The 19,959-nt window shown below is 39.1% G+C and overlaps 1 protein-coding gene across 3 annotated transcripts; it reads left to right on the top strand.

The window, feature by feature from the left end:
- The first annotated feature begins 349 nt into the window (after positions 1 to 349).
- Positions 350 to 18,634, top strand: LOC131330385 (uncharacterized). 3 transcript variants are annotated; one of them, XM_058363940.1, is made up of 4 exons: positions 352 to 740; positions 1,108 to 1,197; positions 18,044 to 18,095; positions 18,187 to 18,634. In XM_058363940.1, exons 1-3 carry the CDS (start codon positions 432 to 434, stop codon positions 18,077 to 18,079), a joined length of 435 nt encoding a protein of 144 aa, XP_058219923.1. In that variant the 5' UTR covers positions 352 to 431; the 3' UTR covers positions 18,080 to 18,095; positions 18,187 to 18,634. The 3 variants fall into 3 exon arrangements, with proteins under 3 accessions (XP_058219921.1, XP_058219923.1, XP_058219922.1); XM_058363938.1 differs by lacking the exons at positions 18,044 to 18,095; positions 18,187 to 18,634 and adding an exon at positions 13,787 to 14,469 and having other exon boundaries at positions 350 to 740; XM_058363939.1 differs by lacking the exon at positions 18,044 to 18,095 and having other exon boundaries at positions 358 to 740.
- The last annotated feature ends 1,325 nt before the right edge of the window (positions 18,635 to 19,959 follow it).

The raw sequence follows: 19,959 nt of genomic DNA, 5'->3' as shown, positions 1-19,959 counted from the left end.
GAGAGTTCGGAGGCAAATATGGACTCGGTTTATGGTGGGAGCTCCTAGAATGGTGGTGGTGAATGTGAAACAGAAGTAGGAAGATGAAACCTGGAAGAAGAAAATGGAATTGAAAATACGGAGAGAAATGTAAGCTATAGGATATATGTTTTAGATGTGGTTATATGTTTGTGGTTATATGTAATAAAAATAGGAATATTTCTGTTCATTTTTGTAAGGACATTTTTATCCGAATATTATTTACTTGAAAATAAATTACATGCAGTAAATTCCCAGTTGCATTTATAAACTCTCAAAAATAAAAATTTGTTTGTGTGAATATGTTTGTTGTTGCATAGCACTTTTTGTTTGTATACGAGACTCGGAAGTGGGCTCCGCTCGTGTTGCAACCACGTCGGTATTCATAGACGGGTTGATTTAATTCTCGAGTAATGTTGGCATCAATGCCCCAACCCGTCTCTCTCACACACACGGCTATGGCAGTTGCAATTGCAGCAAGACCCTTCTCATCGTCTGTCCTAACCCTTACTCGCCCAAGGCCCAAGCGGGTAACCTTAAACCCGTTGGCTTCATACTCTCCTCAACCCACTTCTTCTTCTTCTGCTGCTGCTCCTGCTGTATCAAGAAAGCTCATTCTCTACTCGAAGCCCGGTTGCTGTTTGTGCGAGGGCCTCAAAGAAAAGCTTCACGCCGCTTTTTCTCTCTCTTCGCCGGACTCCCTTCACGACGTTGATTTACAGGTCTCCACCTCCTTTGATATCATATACAAACCCAATCCAACCCAACCCAACCCAACCCAACCCAAACTAATCTAAATTAAAAAGATTTTATGTCCCAATCAGTTGGGTCGGTTTATTGTTTTTTCGTTGATTCTGCTTAACAATTATCTATCACATTCCTATCTTTTTTTAACCACATCGTGAAATGTCCGTTTTGGCCGGCCTTCCTCATCATTAACATCAATTTATCATTCTCCTTACTATTTTCTACGCTACATATCGATTCCATACTGGATACATAAGAACCGGGTGTTTTTAGATGGGGCAAATTGCGTTTTGCTCTCTCAACCTTTTGAATGGGTTTGATCTGCTGTTGGGTTTTTATCAGGTGAGGGACATTACTACAAATCCTGAGTGGGAGAGGGCTTACCAGTATGAGATACCTGTATTGGCGAGAGTCCGGTCGGATGGCACTGAGGTCAGTCATTTTCAATTTCTGATTTTGTGCTTCAGCCATGATTTTGTTTCCCTGTTTTTTTATGTTGGAATTTTCCTCTTACTGGGTGTTTAGTTGTCTGTGGGGAAGTCCTATATTTGAGCAATGTACATTCGACCCACAATGATTACTGCCAACTAGCTTAATCTTATACGTATCTTGTTGTAATCCTTATTGATTCTTTGCATTACTTACTTTATTCAACATTGTAAGAACTTCAACTTTTCGGTGGGACTCTTTTACATCTGTATTGGTTAATGGAAACTTAATGTATGAGCTGCAGTAGTATGTTGACTATAGAATTTGTAGACCTTCAATTAGAAAGAAGCGAGAAAATATTTCTCATTGCGCCATAATAACCGTCAAAGTATACTGTAGTGGTCCGGATTAGCGTTCTTAGCCCATTGGGCCAGTCGGGCACATTGCCCCTCGAGCCCACTCACGAATGTTTCTCATAAATCGACATATAGATCCCTTACCCGTTTGGGGGGCAGCCAGGCTAGGACCCTAGCCTAGGTCGCTCCAGAGGTCGCAGTAAATCTCAGGTGCACCAGTACAGAGCGGATAGGCTTGGCCACGTGGCACCAATATGGGTCGGTCGCGTGGTGCGGACAAACGGAATACGATGAACTCGCCGCAGGATGTGTACGGCCTAGCCACACGTCATCGATGACTAAGCCAAGGTGTATGGGGCCAACCTTGTACTCCCACGTAGCCCGACCGAGCCCCGTTCGGCAAGCTCAAGGTTGAACTCCAACCTGGCTCTGTGTTCAGGCGGGGGTTGGTGGTCGGTGACATCATCTGGCACGGGGGAGTGTGCTTCCTCCGAACTTGGCCCTCAAGGGAGGCATTCTCCTATAAATACTACGAGGATTAACAGGTATGCTCTCTTCTCCTACTAAGTTCTACTTTCCTCTTCTTGAGTGAGAACTGACTTAGTCATTGGAGTGCCCATCGGCCACCTTCGGCTGGAAGGCACTAATCGTGTGTTTCCTTTGCAGTGATAGTGACAGGTAGAGAGAGAGGAGGGCTGGCTTCCAACATCAAAGTAAAGTAATCCAGATTAAAGTGAGAGAGGTTTATTTTGCCAAATACCATTTCAGGGCTAAGACTGCCACTAAACATTCAATACATAAAAAGAAAAAAATTATTACAACCAAAGAAGACCCATCCCTTGGATGAAACAAAATAACATGGATACTAAAGAAGGATTACCAAGTTTAATAAGCCACAACAACAACAAAGCAATAAACTTAGTTATCGGGTTGCCTTTGTAAGTATGGATTTCACAACAATCATTCAAGCATCATGCATTTCAACAATCATCAAGTTCCGCTAGTTCCCTATCATCCAAGCATTTCAACTGTTACGTGCAATCCCATCTTGCATGTGGAGATGCAAATTTTCATATAAAGAGAGAACATAATATGAAGGGGAGAAGCATAATGCAAACGGGGGACAAATGCCAAATGCAGATAGAGAGACTTGAACCCAAGACCTCTCCCAACTAGAGCTTTGATACCATGTGGAAACTTTACATCCAACTCAAGACCAATTGGCAACGAGGGAAGAGGCCGCCCATGCTTAAATACTAGTTTTCGAGGTGATAATTAACCGATGTGGGACAAGTTTCAACACTCCCCCACACGTGTGACCTCCGACTCGCACTTGGAGAGGTCAACAAAGGATCCAAAACACATTGATCACAATGAAATAAAGTCCAACTATGGCACAAATAAAGGTAAAACGGTACCTTGTGGGCGGGTACTATCGATTGCCAATCCGCAATGTTCCTCAAGGATGCAAGTCTTCTTGACGACTCCCCATCAACTAGGATGGTCGTAAATGAGTTCTTCTTTGTTCACCCAATAGCCCAGTAAGCCCACTAGGGCCTGCAACTCATCTATGACAACCTGACCCCAATAAAGAAAATGTACAACCTGAGCGATGGATTGAAAATTAGCATATATCTGGGATTATTCTTCGAGAGAAGAGAAACATTAACTAGCTTAGGAACATCATCGATCGTGACAATGGTGTTGGTAGAGAATCCACCAAAAGCCAAGCCCTTGTTGTGAAAATACTTCACCACACCCAATAGGTTTCTTAAAATTTTTCTAACAACGAGGCTCACCTTAAGTTGGGAAGGTCCTCCAAAAAAAACTAGTCAACACATAGTACTTCTCCTTTTGAATGAGCCTGCTTAGGTGAGTTGCTAAGAGCTAATGGCTAAAAAACAACAGAGTAGCGATAACCATATCCTAGTACAAAGTCTCTGTGTCCAAACAAAGACCTCAACAAGCTAGGGTGTGTATATGCAGTGGATGAATATGATGTCCTTTCAAAAGACTGAACATCCCTATGATGTCTGTTGATGCCAAAATCAGGACGGTTGATCTGAGCACTTTGTGGGGATTCATGCCAAATTTGAATGATCACGTCGAGAGCCTTCGGGAAGGATTCCCTGCAAAACAAGTCCACGACTGGTGGTGTTTCTGGTTGTGGACCCTCCCACAATCAAGTTAGTCGGGGAATGATAGAGAGAAAATATATTAAAAGAGAGAAATAGAGTGTCTACCCCTAATTGTGAGTGTGGGTAGTTTATATAGGCTTGGTGCAGCACGTGCACAAGTTGTGGGATAGTGGGCGACAGTAGTGGGAGTAAGTGTGTGTCATGGGATCATGGGAGAAATGGTACCAAGATTGTAGGAGAACGTGTGTGTGAGTGGTGATTCCCCCCATGTTGCTAAAACTAAGGGAAGGCCTGGAACTTGGGCGCCCGTGTGTGCCGACCGACCACTCGTGAATCGAGAATTATATGACTCACACAGCCGACCTTGTTCGCCGAGCAGAGGTTCCTTGACGCGTGACACATTTTCAGAGCTCGGCGAGGCATGTCCAAAAATATACTCATCAATGTCTAATAGAGATTGGATTACGCCACGGGCACATCCAACCGAAACTATCCCAACCATTTCTCGCAGTAATAACGTAATTGCAAGTTGCTTGTGTCTCCATCTGTTAGTGTAAAACCCTAATGTGGTCGCTGCTCTGGTTTCCTAATGGTTCGGGGATCTGATTGCTGTGTTCTCCTGATGATTTGTAGGAAGAGAGGAGAGATGCATAGACATGAGAAACCCAAGATCTAACAGCAGACCCATAGGGTTTATCAATATTTTCATTTTGTTTCCCTTTATGCCCCCGGTTATTTTGTTTCAGAATACAGCTGTCAGATCCCCGAACCATGAAACAACACTACACCTAACATATCAAGACAAACACGTAATCACAACTCAACATGTTGGACCAGAAGAGAAAGAAACCCGCAAGAATTTTGTTGATGACATGGAATTCTTAAAGTCTACCTCTTTGATAGCGCCTCGCCTCATTAAAGAGCATGTTCTTGGTCGGCTGTTTTTGTCAAAGAACAACCTTTGTGGGACACACTTGTGATCTTGTTGCTCATACCAATGAGACCTTCTTCAAAAGAATCTATGTGTTATTCGTTGATGGTAGATCGTGTAGACCATTTTCTTGATTAGGAAAAAGTATCAGAATAATTTGGTTGTTGGGAAACCACGTTCCCTCCTGGAAGTACGTCACAGCGCTGAAGGTTTCTCCTTCAATGACCTAATCGGCAACACATTGAATGTTGCTTTGATTTCTTGCTCTTTGACAACGCTTCTTCTCCAAAAGTGGCCTCATTTGATGTGATTTCTTGGTCGGCGGTGACATTGAGGAACCCTAGCTTTAAATTTCTTCCTTGGCCGTGAGCACGTAAGACTATACATATGGGGCAGCAAAATATATATTCAAAACGCTGCTTCACTTGACGAGGGCCTTTTGCAAGGACGCAGCACATGCTTATTAAATGGTCTGGTTCAGGCTTGGGCTTGGGCTGTGACTTAGACCAACTGTAGGATATTGTTGGAATCAGAAGTGTTGGGAAACATTAGATCCCTTCAGTATTTTTTTTTTTTGAGGTAGTAAAATAGAGCTCCAATCCACCTTCTAATATATTTTTTTCTCTATTTGAGAGGATTGAGTTACGTACTCTAAATATGGAGTATCAATAAATATAGAGGATCTTCTCCATTCCTCTATTCATCTTTTCTTAATTCCAACTTTGTCCTTGTGAGCATTTGGTTCCAAATTTAAATACTCCTTCCTTTTTGGAATTCCAACTTTTTAAGGATTCATGCATTTAATGCACTTAAAGTCAAATCAGAATGTACTTATAGCCAAAATTGTTCCTCTATCACAACCTTTCAAAGTGTTCATACTCACTTATGAAGGGTAATTTTGAAAAATTACAAAGACTTTGGCTTTGACTTTTCAAAGTGGACATGTATTTTGGAACATCCCAAAATAGAAAGATGGACTCAAATTATGGGACGGAGGGAGTACCTAGCATGTCCCTTGTATATTTCATTGTAGATTGGTAAAATACCTATAACTTTTGAAATGTATGTTTACTTTTTATAAACTTGGCGTAATTGGAAAGTTAAAGGCAATATCTTTAAATGAGACTAATATTCAACACGTTTATATTTGTTTTGTTGAACATATCTTCTCTATATGAACTTCAAGTACGAGAGAATAAGAGAATACCACAAAACAATGTTAGGTGCATTGTTAGATACATATGGGGTGAGCTATTAGAAAACAAAGCTGCAACTCAAAATACAGGGGTTGCTCCAATTAAAGAGATGAACAACAAGAATAAAAAGGAAAGGTGGGAAAAGGAGATGGATAAAATATAGGCATACAAGGAGCCAGTGGAAATAACACGACGAGAAAAGTGATTGGAAGGAATTTTAGAGGTTAATTTTGCAAGAAATTGTTTCATAGATATTTCTTTTGTTGGAAATTTGGAGGGAAGTTTAGAGGTTAATTTTAGAGGGAAATCTTTAGAGATGAAAATATAGGTGAGTGGGTTGGAGTTGATGTGAACAGTAAAATCCTTTAAATTCACTTTTTTGGATGTAAAGTTGTATTTTAATCCTCTAAAATAAAGAAATGTAGAGTGTTTGGGTTGGAGATGCTCTAATAGTAGCTCTAGAAATAGCTACTATTTAGGGTACTTGTGTGTCATCGGATAGTGACAAAGGATGAACAAATAACTTGGCAATGTTAGTTACAAATTATTAAATGTTGATCTTGTCATGATTTGATATGTCAACATTGACTACTAATTTCCTTCTACTATTTAAGACATTGAGATCGTTAGGTGGAAGGCTTGAAGAGCATTTTGAATGAGGGTAGGATAAGAGATTTCTTGAAATAAAAAATAACGTCCAAATAAGTTTTCAAGTAAAGGTGGATCAATAGTAGTTCAAATAAAGAAAGAAAAGATGTTAAAAGGAAATTAACTTTACAATACATGTCCAATGTAAGCTTTTATTTAGCAATGTCTTTTGGGAAGGAAAGCAAAATAGACAACTAAACATGAATATGACCCTTTCCTCTTCTGAAACCAGGTCTTTGAAGTAGATACTAGTTTTAGAGATGGAGGGCCGATGATGATTGTCTAGAATCTCTAGATTTCATCAGGCGCTTGTTGTTGTTCATCCAAACCTTTAGGACTTGGCGGGTAATTCCAATATCTTCACAGAATTCATAAACTTCTTTGCCATGTCCCCTAATCCGCCAACCCAACCTCTCAGCGAACACTGTCATTTGATCTTTTTGGGCCTGTGTGAAATTTGTCCTTCGTTTCCTCTTCATTCGCCTTTCCTCAATCTCGTTGTTGAATGGTTTCAGTGGTGATTCAATCGGTTGTGGATTAACTTTTGCATGTTTGGCACTGTGCAATTGTGATTGTGGTGGTGGGCAGGGTGGTTGTGGAGAAGTGGTGGTGGTGGTGGGGCTTTGGAAGATGCGAACCCTTGCAGCCTGGAGGCAAGAGAGAGGTAGATTTATCTCTTGTTTGCGATGGAAGTTGCGGTGGCAACCACAAACACCACAAAGCAAGGCCTCAGATGTTCCGGGCTCTCCTCTTGGCTCATATTCTCCGCACCCATCAAAGGTGTGGCGCATGACTTGTGTTGCATAGTTATGGAGGCACTCTCTATATGTTACTACTGTCGTCCTTGTAAGAGCATTAGTTTTTGCCATGAGAGAGAGAGAGAGAGAGAGAGAGAGAGAGAGAGAGAGATGGAGTGACTCTTTACGAATCGAATTGTGAGGAAGAGATGTTTTTATAGACCATTTGTGTATACACACACGCGCGCGCACACACACACACACACAAACACATATAATATATATATATATATATATATATATATAGAGAGAGAGAGAGAGAGAGAGAGAGAGAGAGAGAGAGAGAGAGAGAGAGAGAGAGAGAGAGAGAGAGAGAGAGAGAGAGAGATTTTGGAGATCCAACCCTAGATTCTGGTAGAGATGTACAAATCTCACCCACTCAATGTAACCGTCACAGCGTTTGGTAGTACATGGCCAAAAGTATGTCGACATTGTGGTAGGGATCCAAATAAGATTTTAGTTTGGCCATGTTACGTTGCCTCGTGTACGGTGGGAGTGTGATATAGAGGCAATGCCATTGATGCTTTTATTAAAGGATACGTAGACTTGACAAAAAGGTCATATATTTATATAATCGGGGCGGTTCCGGGGACCCCTAGAAAAACCCCCCAAATCTTAACCTTATAGTTCCCGATCAAATTTTGATGATCCGAGCTGCTCAATGTGTTAAGAACATGATTTTAAGGGTGCCTGCATGAAATTGGCAAAAAAAAAAACCGGGAAGGTCTTGATTTGAGCAATTTTATAATGAACCATTCAATAAAGTTCAATAAAAAACCGTTTGGATGAAGCCCTTCCCGGTCATTTTTTTTTGCTCATTTCTCGCGGGCACCCTAAAAATCACGTTCTGATTATATTGAGCGGCTCGGATTATCAAAATTCGATCGGGAACTTTGGGGGGTTTTTTTAGAGGTTTTTTTTCAGGGTCTCCGGAACCGCCCCGATATATAATTAATTTGCTTTGTTTGAAAAATAGTCTTTTTTATTGTGTCAAAAAAGGCACTTCACCCATTTGTAGATTGTTTCTTTCGAGAGAGAGAGGGAGATAGCGCTTAGATGGTGGTTAGGTTTGTTTGGCCTTATCGAAGAGCCAAATCAGTTGCACTCGAGCCCTTTGATTGAGTAATCAAGTTAGTATGAGAGAGAGAGAGAGAGAGAGAGAGAGAGAGAGAGAGAGAGAGAGAGAGAGAGAGAGAGAGAGTCTACATTACCGTCGGTATAGAGAAACAGAGGAAAATCGGCACAGAGGGTAGCTTAGACGGTGGTTAGGTTTGTTTGGCCTTATTGAAGAGCCAAATCTATTGCACTCGAGCCCTTTGATTGAGTAATCAAGTTAGTACAATTGAGGTAAGTGAAAAGTTTATTTTAAGTTATTTTTCACGAAGGTGCATTTTACAAATACTTATCTTTTGAGAGAGGGAGAGGGAATTCGCTAGATAGGATATACATTTGGGTAGTCCAACGTAACCATCATTTCAGATATTTTACCTACCTAGTGACACTATCATATTCAAATGAAGCTTGCTATTACAATGCCATTAGGGCGCAGAAGAGGTGAAAGGTTTTTGGCCATTCTTGAAAACCAACTTTATTGTTGATGAAATGAAAACCCTGTACTTAGCATGATTGTGCTTAAGTCGTCTTGATATTTGTGCTAACTTCATTAGTGTCTTCCAGTAACTAAGTCGTGCATATACGTGTTATTCATGTACAAGTTGATTCGTAATTGTAACTTAATGCTCATTCATGTATGTAGTTAAAGGTCATGCTTTTTTTCTTTTTTTTTTTTTCGCTTGGCAGTTAAAGGTCATGCTTGAGGTTGAATCATTCATTTATTTAGTTAAAGGGTTGTGAATGTTTTTATTACGGAGGTTCATGTACATACCTTGGTGCATGTTCGTATTTGGTAGAGCCTATATATACCTAATTTACTTTGCCCAATAAAGGGTATTTGGTGGAGAAGTCTAATAAAAATACTACAATTTAAGAGGTTATTTTCTTTTCTTCTTATCCTAGTGTTGCTTCTCATTTGTTCTTCTTGTTCTAAGGCTTTGCTTCTTTAATGTCCTAGGCATGCAATCTAGTGTCTAGCTTCATTATTTGGAAGTTTGTTCTCCCGAGTTGGTATTAGAGCTCTTTTAAGGGCTTAGTGGTGAGTTTGGTGAAGAAAGGAAACAAGATGAACTTTGGCTAAGTGGTTCTTTGCCATAGTTTTAGAAGGCATGCCTAGGTGTGTGGTGCATCAAGGTTCACTCTTGGCGCCTGGAAGGGGTCCAGGCGAGGTGACTTGCAAAGGCGAGGTCTAGGCAACAAAGGAGCACACGTTTGAGAAAGGCGCTAGGTGCACGCCTGGTGAGCCTATCTAAAGGTCACAATGTTGGTCTTAACCTGAGGGCTAAACGATCCTCGCACATTAGTAGACCACGTCAATCTATCATTTCCCAATCTAACGACTCAAACCAAACTTTTCTCTCTCAACCTCTGTTTCAAATATTGGATGATTGACTTTTATTGAATTTGATGATTTAGTTCTTCTCTATGCAAGGATAGTTGACTATTTGGCATTTGGTAAATGATTTTATTGATTTTTACATGTTACACTCTATAAACTTAATTGTCTTAAGTCTTTATTATTTGAAAAATCGGTATTTGCTATTTTTGCTATTTTTCTTGCCTAATTGCGTCTCGGCTCGAGCCTCGCGTCTAGACCCCAACAGACCTTTGTGCCTTGTCTCTTTCTAATTGAGGTAGTACAACTATTTTGAATAGGGGTAATTGTCAATCTTCAAGGATTTCTTGTTTTCTCACGTTTCTTATCTTTTGCACTGTTGTTGGAAAACGGTGCGAGGGTTCATTTTTGGGAGGACGTTGGGTGGGTGATTCTTTTTTTTTTGTTTTTTTAATGTTTCGTCTCACGTTTGTTTCGATTAGTTCATTTTGTGATTTTTCCCTTGCTTCTAGGACTCTTTGTCCTTTGACTTTCATATTTTTCAAAATTTTCCAGAAAGCTAAATTAATGTGAAGTGGTTGAGTGGGTATCTTTGTTGGCCATTCTTGGTGAATTTTCATGAGACCTACTATCAATGGTAAATGGTTGTGGTCAATTCATTGTTAGATCGATTCCTGCTACTCTTTTTCTGTATATGTTGGTAATCATAACGTTGTCCTTCGCTCCATCACAGAATGATTTGAAAAGCAGTTATACCTCTTAAAGTAAAAGTCCTTGTGTGCTTTGGCTTGCAATAGTTCATGACTAATGGCAATTTTCAATAGTTTCTGTTAAAGCATCCCACTCAAAGGATTCATTAAGGTAGGGATCACAACAAAACAAGGTACGCTTAGGGCACAAACAATGGGGTAATCAATCAGGAGAGTCTTGTCCAAAAGCCTCTGAAAACCTAGCTCTGATACTATGTTAAAGCATCCAACTCAAAACCAATTGGCAATGAGTGGAGAGGCCACCCAAGCTCATATACTAGTTTTGGAGGTTATAATTGAAGGACAAGCTCTAACAGTTTCATATCAATGTGCTAGTGGTTATTTTGCATTCTCTTTTGGTCGAGGGCCAACAATTATAAGGGTGGTTTCACAAAGAGAATCTCTCTTCTAACAATGATGGTTCGTTGAACTAATTAAATTTCACTTTTGTAGCAAATCTCTCTCCCCCCTCTCTCTCCCTTCCTCCCCAACACAAACCAATGGCTTATCCACTATGGCCACTAGCTATTTATGGTATTGACACATATCATTAGAGGATTAAGTATATCATCCTTCCACACAGTTTATGGGCAGCAATGATAGCTTTCTTTGTTGATTGGTTTAGAGATATTATTCTGAGTGTTCTCTTTCTTCCCTTCTTAGCACTTATAATTTAGTTTTTTTTTTTAATCTATCTCAGACGATAAATATCGTAATGTTCCTTTGGAGATTGGGTTAGACATGATAATGTGAATTGAAGTAATAAATCTTTTACTCCGGAAAAGCTTTTAAAAAAAATTAAAAAATCACCTTGTCGTGTCCCCAAGATTGTCAACGGCATGACCCGCCATAGAAAATATTAAAATTTAATAGACATGCCGCGTGGCATGCCCATACCCATCCTCGGACGTTCCGACACGGATTCAGTGGTCTATAGGATCGTCAGTGCTTCATAGGGTTCTTTTGCCTATCCTTTTCTCTTTCCTTTTTTGTTTCGATGTGTGGATAGAGAGGGGTATTTACGCTGTTAAAGGCCTAGGCTATCATGTTAAGTCATGGTTTAGATCTGAGAATTGCCATTCTGTGATGATAATGCTGAATAGTCATGACTCATGCCTCATAGGAATAAAAAAAATCTCAAGAGCTCAATCATTTATGGACCAACAGGGGACAATTTGTATGTTTGTAGCTTGAGAGAATGGAAACAGAAGTTTGAGGAACTTCGATAAAAAAAACCCACCTAGTTAAAGAAGTTGGTAAGGTTAGGGTCTTAGATTTTCAGTTACAGAAGTTATCTTCCAGAGCAAAATTCAATGACCAAAGTTAAGAGTAGAAGCAAGTGGAGCTTGTTTTCTAGAAGGATAAATCTAAGCGAACTTACATAAAGGGAATTACTAATTGTTTTGGTTAGTTATAATAATAAACAAGAAGTGATTATTGAATGAAGGAGTTTTTTATAGCGAACTTCCCCAGATGCAAAAATCGGAATAATTGATTGACCTTTGTATGGATCAATTTTCCATCTGTTTTCAGTTCCTTCCAATTAATTTAAGTTGCTTCCATACATATGATGTATGAGACAGTCCTGTCTGACAAATTTGTCAGTAGTGTTTTGAGCTTAGCTCATATAAGCCATCTACTTTTTTGCGTAGTTACAATTGTTTTGCCCTTGCTTTGATTGGATATGTTCTAGCGTTTTTTCTGGTTATTGTGGAACCAACGAAGACACACAAATCACTTACGAAGTAGAGTTAGAATCAAATTCTCGCTGCAGTTTTGGCTGGTTACTAACTTGTGATTCCCGTCTACAGATATTAACTTTTTCGGTAAGTATATTCTAGATATAAACTTTAGTTGCTACTCCTGAAGAAGAATTACTTAAATAAGAAGTAATTGCCTATTTTTCTATTCTAGTCACCAAAATAACCCAACCCCGATCAACCAAGCTTTGTCGGAACTAAAACAAGAAATATTAGATACTTCTTCCTTTTCTGCTTTAGCATACCTTTATTTTCCCTCGAGGGCGAGGAACAAATAACATGAGTTCCCTTTTCCTACCAAATGCTTTTAATTGTGTTTAAAAAGGAAGTAATAGTTAGAGTAAAGCATCCTCTCTCTCTCTCTCTCTCTCTCTCTCTCTCTCTCTTTTTGATAAGTTAAGAGTAAAGCACTACTTAACCTTCATTCAATGCATCATGGTGTGCTGGTTAGTATCTTGTATAGTTCAAAAAGAGGCCATTTGTTGTAAATCTTCTGCTGATATTCAAAGCCTACCTGTCCATAGATGAAGCTATGTAATGGAAGATAACCAACCTAGAAGTACTATCCAAGAATCTTGAAGACTAAGAGTTAGTATCTGACAGCAATTTCGAATGAAAACTAAGTCATGATTACAGTGGACAAATTAACATGATCTTCAGTGGAATTTGACTAAGTATTGCCGTTACTCAAGTCTCTAGGCTCAAAGTCAACTTGGCAAAAATGAGGAATATAGTAGAATGATGGGTCTTTAACCATAAGAATAGTGACGATTGTGGTCTGCCTCACGCACGTAGGTCATCTTAGTTTGTTCTGAATCTGTGATCTTGTATAGAGTTCTTAGGTTGCCTGTACAGCTTGGTCAGGTTTGATGTTGGAACCTGATTGTTGTATGAGGTATGACTGCTGGTGTTTTGTTTGTGTTTCTTGCCCCCGTGTTCGTTTGTCTATTTATTTGGTGATTACACCAATATGTTGTTTGGGTTTTGAGTGAATTTGTATTTTACCAGGAAAATACTTTTTACAAACAATATCAAAAAATGCTTTTCCTCTCCTTTCTTTGCTGAATAGGTGATGAATAACCATACCCCATAGAAGTGGACATCAGTGAGAAACCAATTTGGCATTGGCTGCTGATTTTGCCACTCCCTTTTTTGTCAACGCCACTCCCCTGGAAGTGTATTTTTGTTGCAAAAATACACTTGTATGGGAGTGGCGTTAACAATAAAGGGAGTGGCAAAATCATTTCCCAGAGTTTAATATAGTTATGGAGAACATAGACTGAGAATCTGGTGTGAACTATTGAACCTGTTGGATGTATGTGGAGTCATGACATAGAAGAACTGTCGTGTTTAACCTATCCTGGTTATTGCGCAAAAACCAAAAGGCGAAAATCTGCAGATCATGAAGACAATTCCGCCACTAACCATGGTCTGGTTACTTTTGAGATCATGATATGCTAGACTTTGACTTAATAATTGTGTCCTCCCAGTTTTTTTCTTTTTTTCTTTCATATAACTGAAAGTGAGAGTTAGAAAGCTAATAGACAGAGAAACAATGCGATCCTTAGGCAATGATAAAAGAAGGAGATGGAAGAGTATTGAGGTCGGTAGGTGACCACCTGATTTACTGCCGCATTTGCCGACTGGATGTGAATTGATGCTCAAACTACAGTAGCTGCAATTCGTTTGGTTACAGAAATTCGTTATGGAGAGTCATTTCCTCTCCCTGACCTCTTGCTAACATCCAAGAGATGCCTGAAAGTGTAGCGGAGTAGGGCACATGATGATCAGATGATGTGCCCCAAATTTTATTGCTTTGCATTCTCTTCATGTTCTTGCCTGAAGAGTGCCACCTGAGCTTGAAAAGTGATTTAGTCATTTTCCAAGATGAAAGAGATGTCCACGGATTTTATTTTGCTCATTGAAGAAATTATACATATTTACATTGCTGATCGACTTGGTTTGATTACAAATCAAGTTCCACACTCTATCTATTGTTGTATCACCCTAAGACCTAGGTGAATCAACTTCTCCTCAAGCCTCATAACTGAGTCCACATCAACTCATAACCAACGAGGTACAGAACTACAAATACAAACAAGAACCATGCCAATCTCTCTGTTTGTGAAATGCATTATACTACGTGCAGAGCTAGACTTTTCTCTATGGTTGATGTTGCAGGTGCTTTGTAGTTCATTGTGAAGGCCAAGGGAAAGAAAGGTAGCGCAAATGGACCAGAACCCTAATTAAAAAGGCCACAACCTTATACTCTGCTCATTAATGAAAATTCTGAATAGTACATCTAAGAAGTTCTTATTTATAGAATTAAAATCTGAATAGAAAAGAAATTCGAATCCTAGTAAGAGTAGAAAACATAGTCATAACATAATATATCATAATTAACTACTTATGTTGATCTGACCTTATCTTATCATAAACCAAACCAAACCAAACCAAGCCTTATGTCCCAATCAATTGGGGTCAGCTACATGAATCATTTTTCTCCATTGAGCTCTGTCAATGACCATTTCAAACCCTTTAGACTCATATCTTTGCGTACAACAGCATCTAATGTCGATTTAGGTCTTCTCCTCCCCGTAGCGTTGTTACTCAAAGCTATCCTATCCACTCTCTTAACTACTGCATCTCCAGGTCTATGGTAGACATGCCTAAACCACCTTAGCCTATTTTCCCTCAACTTCTCCTCTATAGGTGCTGCACCTACCATCTCTCACGAAGCGTTACATTTGTCTAGTCTTACCACACGTCCACCTCAACATTCTCATTTCCGCTACACCCATCTTGCTCACCTGTTGTTTCTTAATAGGACAACATTATGTCCCGTAAAGCATCGCTGGTCTTATGGCAGTTCTATAAAAATTTTCCTTCAATTTTGTGGGTACCCTCTTTGTTACATAGTACACCAGTAGCGCTCCTCTACTTGAGCCACCCCACTTGGATCCTATGGGTCACATCATGAACAATCTCTCCATCTTTAATAATAATCGAGCCTAAATACCTAAAATGGTCACTCTTTGGTATCTCTTGGTCTTGGATCATCACTCTTTCTGACCTTATCTTATCATAACTAAATATTATCAAGATCTTATCCTACTAAATGATTATAACAACAATAATAATAACAATATTTCTTGGACGAAAATCTTCCTCTAATGAGTAGGACATTAACATTCCGCATCATTCTTCCCGACAAAGAAAAACAACTCAACCTCAAGTTCAAGCTAAAGTCTAAATATTGAGCAATGTCATGTCAACGGAAGAAATAACTTGAATATGGCAGTTACTTGATTTGCTTCTGGTTCCAAGTAATCATAGTCAGTGGATTGATATCCAACTTGACAACCCCAATAAAATCTTCAATCCCAATAAAATCTATCCTTTCATTTGTTGCCCTAGAGAGAGCTCAATAGAAAAACTGATTCATGTAGCCAACCCTAATTGTTTGGGACTTAAAGCCCAGTTGGTTTGGTGTGGTTTCAGTTGCTTCTTCTTGGCCATTGGCACCTTCCAAATTTTCTATCAAATCGACACCTTTTTTGCCTTTTGAATCCTCTTGATCAACAATTTCCACTTTATATTCACAAGAACTTTATGGGATTCCTAATGTATCACCTCTGTTATAATGTAACAATTTCTCCAAAGCTGTGTTTAGCTGGATATAATTTGTTGTCCAATTTTTTGACTCTGACTGCCATACTTTCCCTTATTGGTGAAGAGGGTATGAAGAGATTTGTGACTGGGATATACTAGTGAGATTTTAACGATGGAGACAATCTGGAAAGCAGGCGTTTGATGGCATTTCGCTCACAACTTTTTTTTTTTTTGGGGGGGTGGGTGGGGGGTGTTACTGATATAGCAATATCAATGGCAGAGCTTTGGGAGTGAGAGAGAGAGAGAGAGAGAGAGAGAGACTAAGCTCTGATACCAAAATCGATGGAGCACGTGGGAGATTGGAGAGGGAAAGAAAGGTAGTGCAAATAGGCCACAACCCCAACATAAGGCTACAGCCTTAAAACTCAAATCTCATTAGTCAAAACTTTGAATGGTACATAACTAAAATCCTAGCAGAAAAGAAATTAGAATCCTAGTAACACTGGAGAACATACTCATAACAAAACACATGACTTACTACTTATCATGATCTTATTTTATCAAAAGTTCATTACTAAATACTTATGAAGTACTTATCCTACTAAATAATAATAATAATAATAACAACAACAACAGCAACAATCATTCTTGGACCAAATACTCATTAGGAGACTAGGACATTAACATTCCGCATCAGTTAGCTTCACCCTTTGCGCCTTCCTCTTTTCTTTCTCCTAATTATGGCTCCGTTTATTTGGATGTAAAATGTTTTCTTGTACTCATTTTTCAACATTTGGTTGAACAAATTGCCAAAAATATTCTACATGTAAAATATTCATTCCAATTGGGCGAAAACTTTTTCCTCCGAAAAATCCCTTAAGTCATTTTTGAAGGATGCAACTACTGCTTGATTCCGCAATTCCTTCGTGCGGCTAAGGTTAAGATTCTCACTATTGATAATCTTATACGGCGTAGGATGGTGATCGTGAATAACTGTTGCATGTGTTTGACTGATGCTGAATCAGGGGTGCGACTGTTCATTCATTGTCCGGACGCTAGGGATCTCTAGGGATACAGTTCTTGTTTGGTGGTCCTTGCGACGGTGGTAGAGCTTTATTCAAGAATGGTATGGGGCAAGAGTGGATAAATAAGACGAAAGCTTTGGAGGGTAGTTCCGTTGTGCTTGATGTGGCTTATTTGGCAAGAGAGGAATCGTAGATATTTTGATAGGGATGAGAGTTGTCCCTTAGATTTAAGAGTTTTTTCTTTCTAGTTTGTTTAGTTTGGAGTCTAGGGAGTGTAAACCTACTCTTGATCAACTCCTTGGTATGATAGATATTTTAGGTGTTTAGAGAAATGTATAGGCTCTCTTGATTGTTCGGTCTCTTTTGGTTTTGTCGGTTTTTTGGCCTTTTGTTTTTTAATTTTAATTGTACGTGGGTGGCATCCCCTTAATGCCTTTTCAATAGTTATTACTTGAAAAAAAGGAGTTTTTCTTGAAAACCTCTCTCTCTCTCTCTCTCTCTCTCTCTCTCTCTCTCTCTCTCTCTCTCGCTTGCACTAGAATGGAATTGTGTACAGAGAACAGAACATCAACAAGATCACTCTATCATATCTCATTTAATTATCCTATCAATGGCAATAAGTTCACAACTTTTTCTACATACCTATGCCTGTAACTATAGATGTATATAAACACGTGTAGAAATATATATATGTGTGAGTGTGTCTCATAGATATATATGTTTGAGGAAGAAACCGTCATAGCTCGAGTCCAATTGCCTTTAATTAAGTAAGATACATTTTTCACATTATTTTTAACACGCCAGCCAAACACCAAAAAAATAGAAACAGAAAGATTATATCCTGTAAAAATATTTTACAAGAATTGTAAAATATTTTACTTCGACACAAATGGAGCCTATGTGTTTCTTCCTTGTCAAGTACAAGTGAGGAGCACATATTTTTGTATGTTCGGATACGGTGCATACTTGTCCCATCATGCCGTGAGGAGCCAATGTTGTACATATTTTGCCTTTCTAAGCTTCTATGTTGTCAAAATTGATAGTGCTCTTCGAGCTGGGTTCTTGAAATCGAGGGACTTTGTGATTGGATAGTATAAATGTTCTTGGGAATCAAATTAAACATGAAGCATTTTCTGAAGAGTGGATCGTTGATAATTGTTATATTTCGTTGTACATTTGTGCCTAGAGATTATCATGCGGTGTCTCCAAGGATTTTGTTCTTGAATTAGCATTTAGACAGGTTGCTTTCTGAGGGTAAAGTATCGCAAGAAACCTGTTATCTTTGTTCAATGGTGGTGGAGTATCACAATGAACTTATATCTCCGTTGCAGGAAGTACTGCCGAGATTGTCTCCTCGTCTGGGAGTTGAGCTAATCCAGAAGAAAATAGCAGCTGCATTGAGGCAATGAGAGTTTCCAGCAATGCTTTGTTGTTTGTTCGGTGTATGTAAGCCAAGTAGTACAAAAGATTATCGTAATGTTCATGGTACTTATCTGTGTCTCTAGTGACACACAGATTGAAACATGTTCAAAATCAAGTTTTTTAGGCTTCCTTTCTATATCAAGTGTAAAAACATAACCAATGACTTTGGTGTCATTTCTTGTTACCCAAGACATGGATGTGGCTGTCAACTTCTATCCTGCAACTAGTATCCCTTTTCAGGTCATGTATTTTCGTTACTTTTCTCTGGGAGACTAAAATTTAGTTGCAGCAATTCCTGCAATTTGATGTTCTTGGGGTATTGCAGGCGATGCAGTTTGAGAGTGTAGAAGTTTGAAATTGAGTGTAATTGGTAGATGCAGTTTGAGATTGAGTTAGGGCCGGCCCTACACTTTTGGAGGCCCTAGGCGTATCTGCATCATGGGGCCTATCTGTATGTATGTTCTTGTTAGTTTTAACTAATTTGAGCTTATAAAAAGTCTTAAATGAAACATAGGGTAAAATACTTATAAAAATGAACGGTAGCAAGTGTTTTTTTTTTTTTTTGTAATTTTGCGAAAAAGTATAGCAATAAATATTTGGTTGTGTAGCTAATAACATGTGGTTTGTAGTACGAAGGGTATGTAAACTTATTTTTGTCTGGGTTGAATCTCAATGGGTTAGATGTCATAAATAAGGTGCTTTTCCAATTATGCATCCCGCTAAAACAATGGAGACAAAACGTACAAGAATTGAACTCAAGATCTTTGGAAGGAGTGGCTTGTGTCTTATCGCTGGAACACATGCAAGGATTTGTATGAGTCTATGGTATTCAATATAGTATATTATTAACTTGAACTTAGGGTCCCTATTTTGGAACAAAAATTTGGAGACCCTAGGCAGCGGTCTATTGGCCCTTGCCTTGGATTAAGTGCATAAAAGTTTGAGTTTAAGTGTAATTGGTTTATATGGCAGGCTCTGCTACCCTTTTTTCTACTCCGTATATGTTTTTATCAATAGAAGCGTAGGAGATGTTTCATTTGGTGGTTGGTGTGGGGCAATCCGCCATATCCTTCTTAGTCCCATTTTTTTTTTCATTATTTCCTTTTCCCTTAAAAGAATATCCATTTAAAAAATCAAGAATAACAAAGGACTTGCCGGCCCCGAACTCTTCTACTCCTAGGCCAGCGGCCCAGCGCCAGAGGAGAGGTTGGTAACTTCACTTTTTTTTGCCTTTCTATTTGACTTCATGAATAAAAACCAACTATGAGCATCTTAATGTTTCAAGTTCGATTCTCTTGGCTAATAATTCTTAGGGCCACTTTATTCCACGCGTAAGCGTGTGAAATGGCTGTAGGGATTAGTCCGAAATGCGCGTAAGCTGGTCCGGAACACCATGCATTACCGAAAGAAAAAAAAAAACCAATTACGAGTAGACGTTGGTTAAAACTTTTGAGGGGTATGTATCTACTGCTGGAGGATATTATCCTATGGCCACTCTTTCACAGAAGTATAATTAACTCAAAAGAGGGCGGATCTAATTTGAAGATTTATTAGAGCCATTAACAGTATATCTCAGCAGAGCAGAGATTGGTTCATTGTACCACCTTGAAATCACTTTGAAGTTTGTCAATTTCCTGAACTCCCCTCGATATCGAGCTTGACTCGATTGAAACTCAAAACGG

Source organism: Rhododendron vialii, chromosome 6a (genome assembly GCF_030253575.1).
Source record: "Rhododendron vialii isolate Sample 1 chromosome 6a, ASM3025357v1".
In the NCBI taxonomy this organism is placed as follows: domain Eukaryota; kingdom Viridiplantae; phylum Streptophyta; class Magnoliopsida; order Ericales; family Ericaceae; genus Rhododendron; species Rhododendron vialii.
The sequence above is the reverse complement of the archived record's forward strand: the minus strand, read 5'-3'. Positions and strand labels throughout refer to the sequence as shown.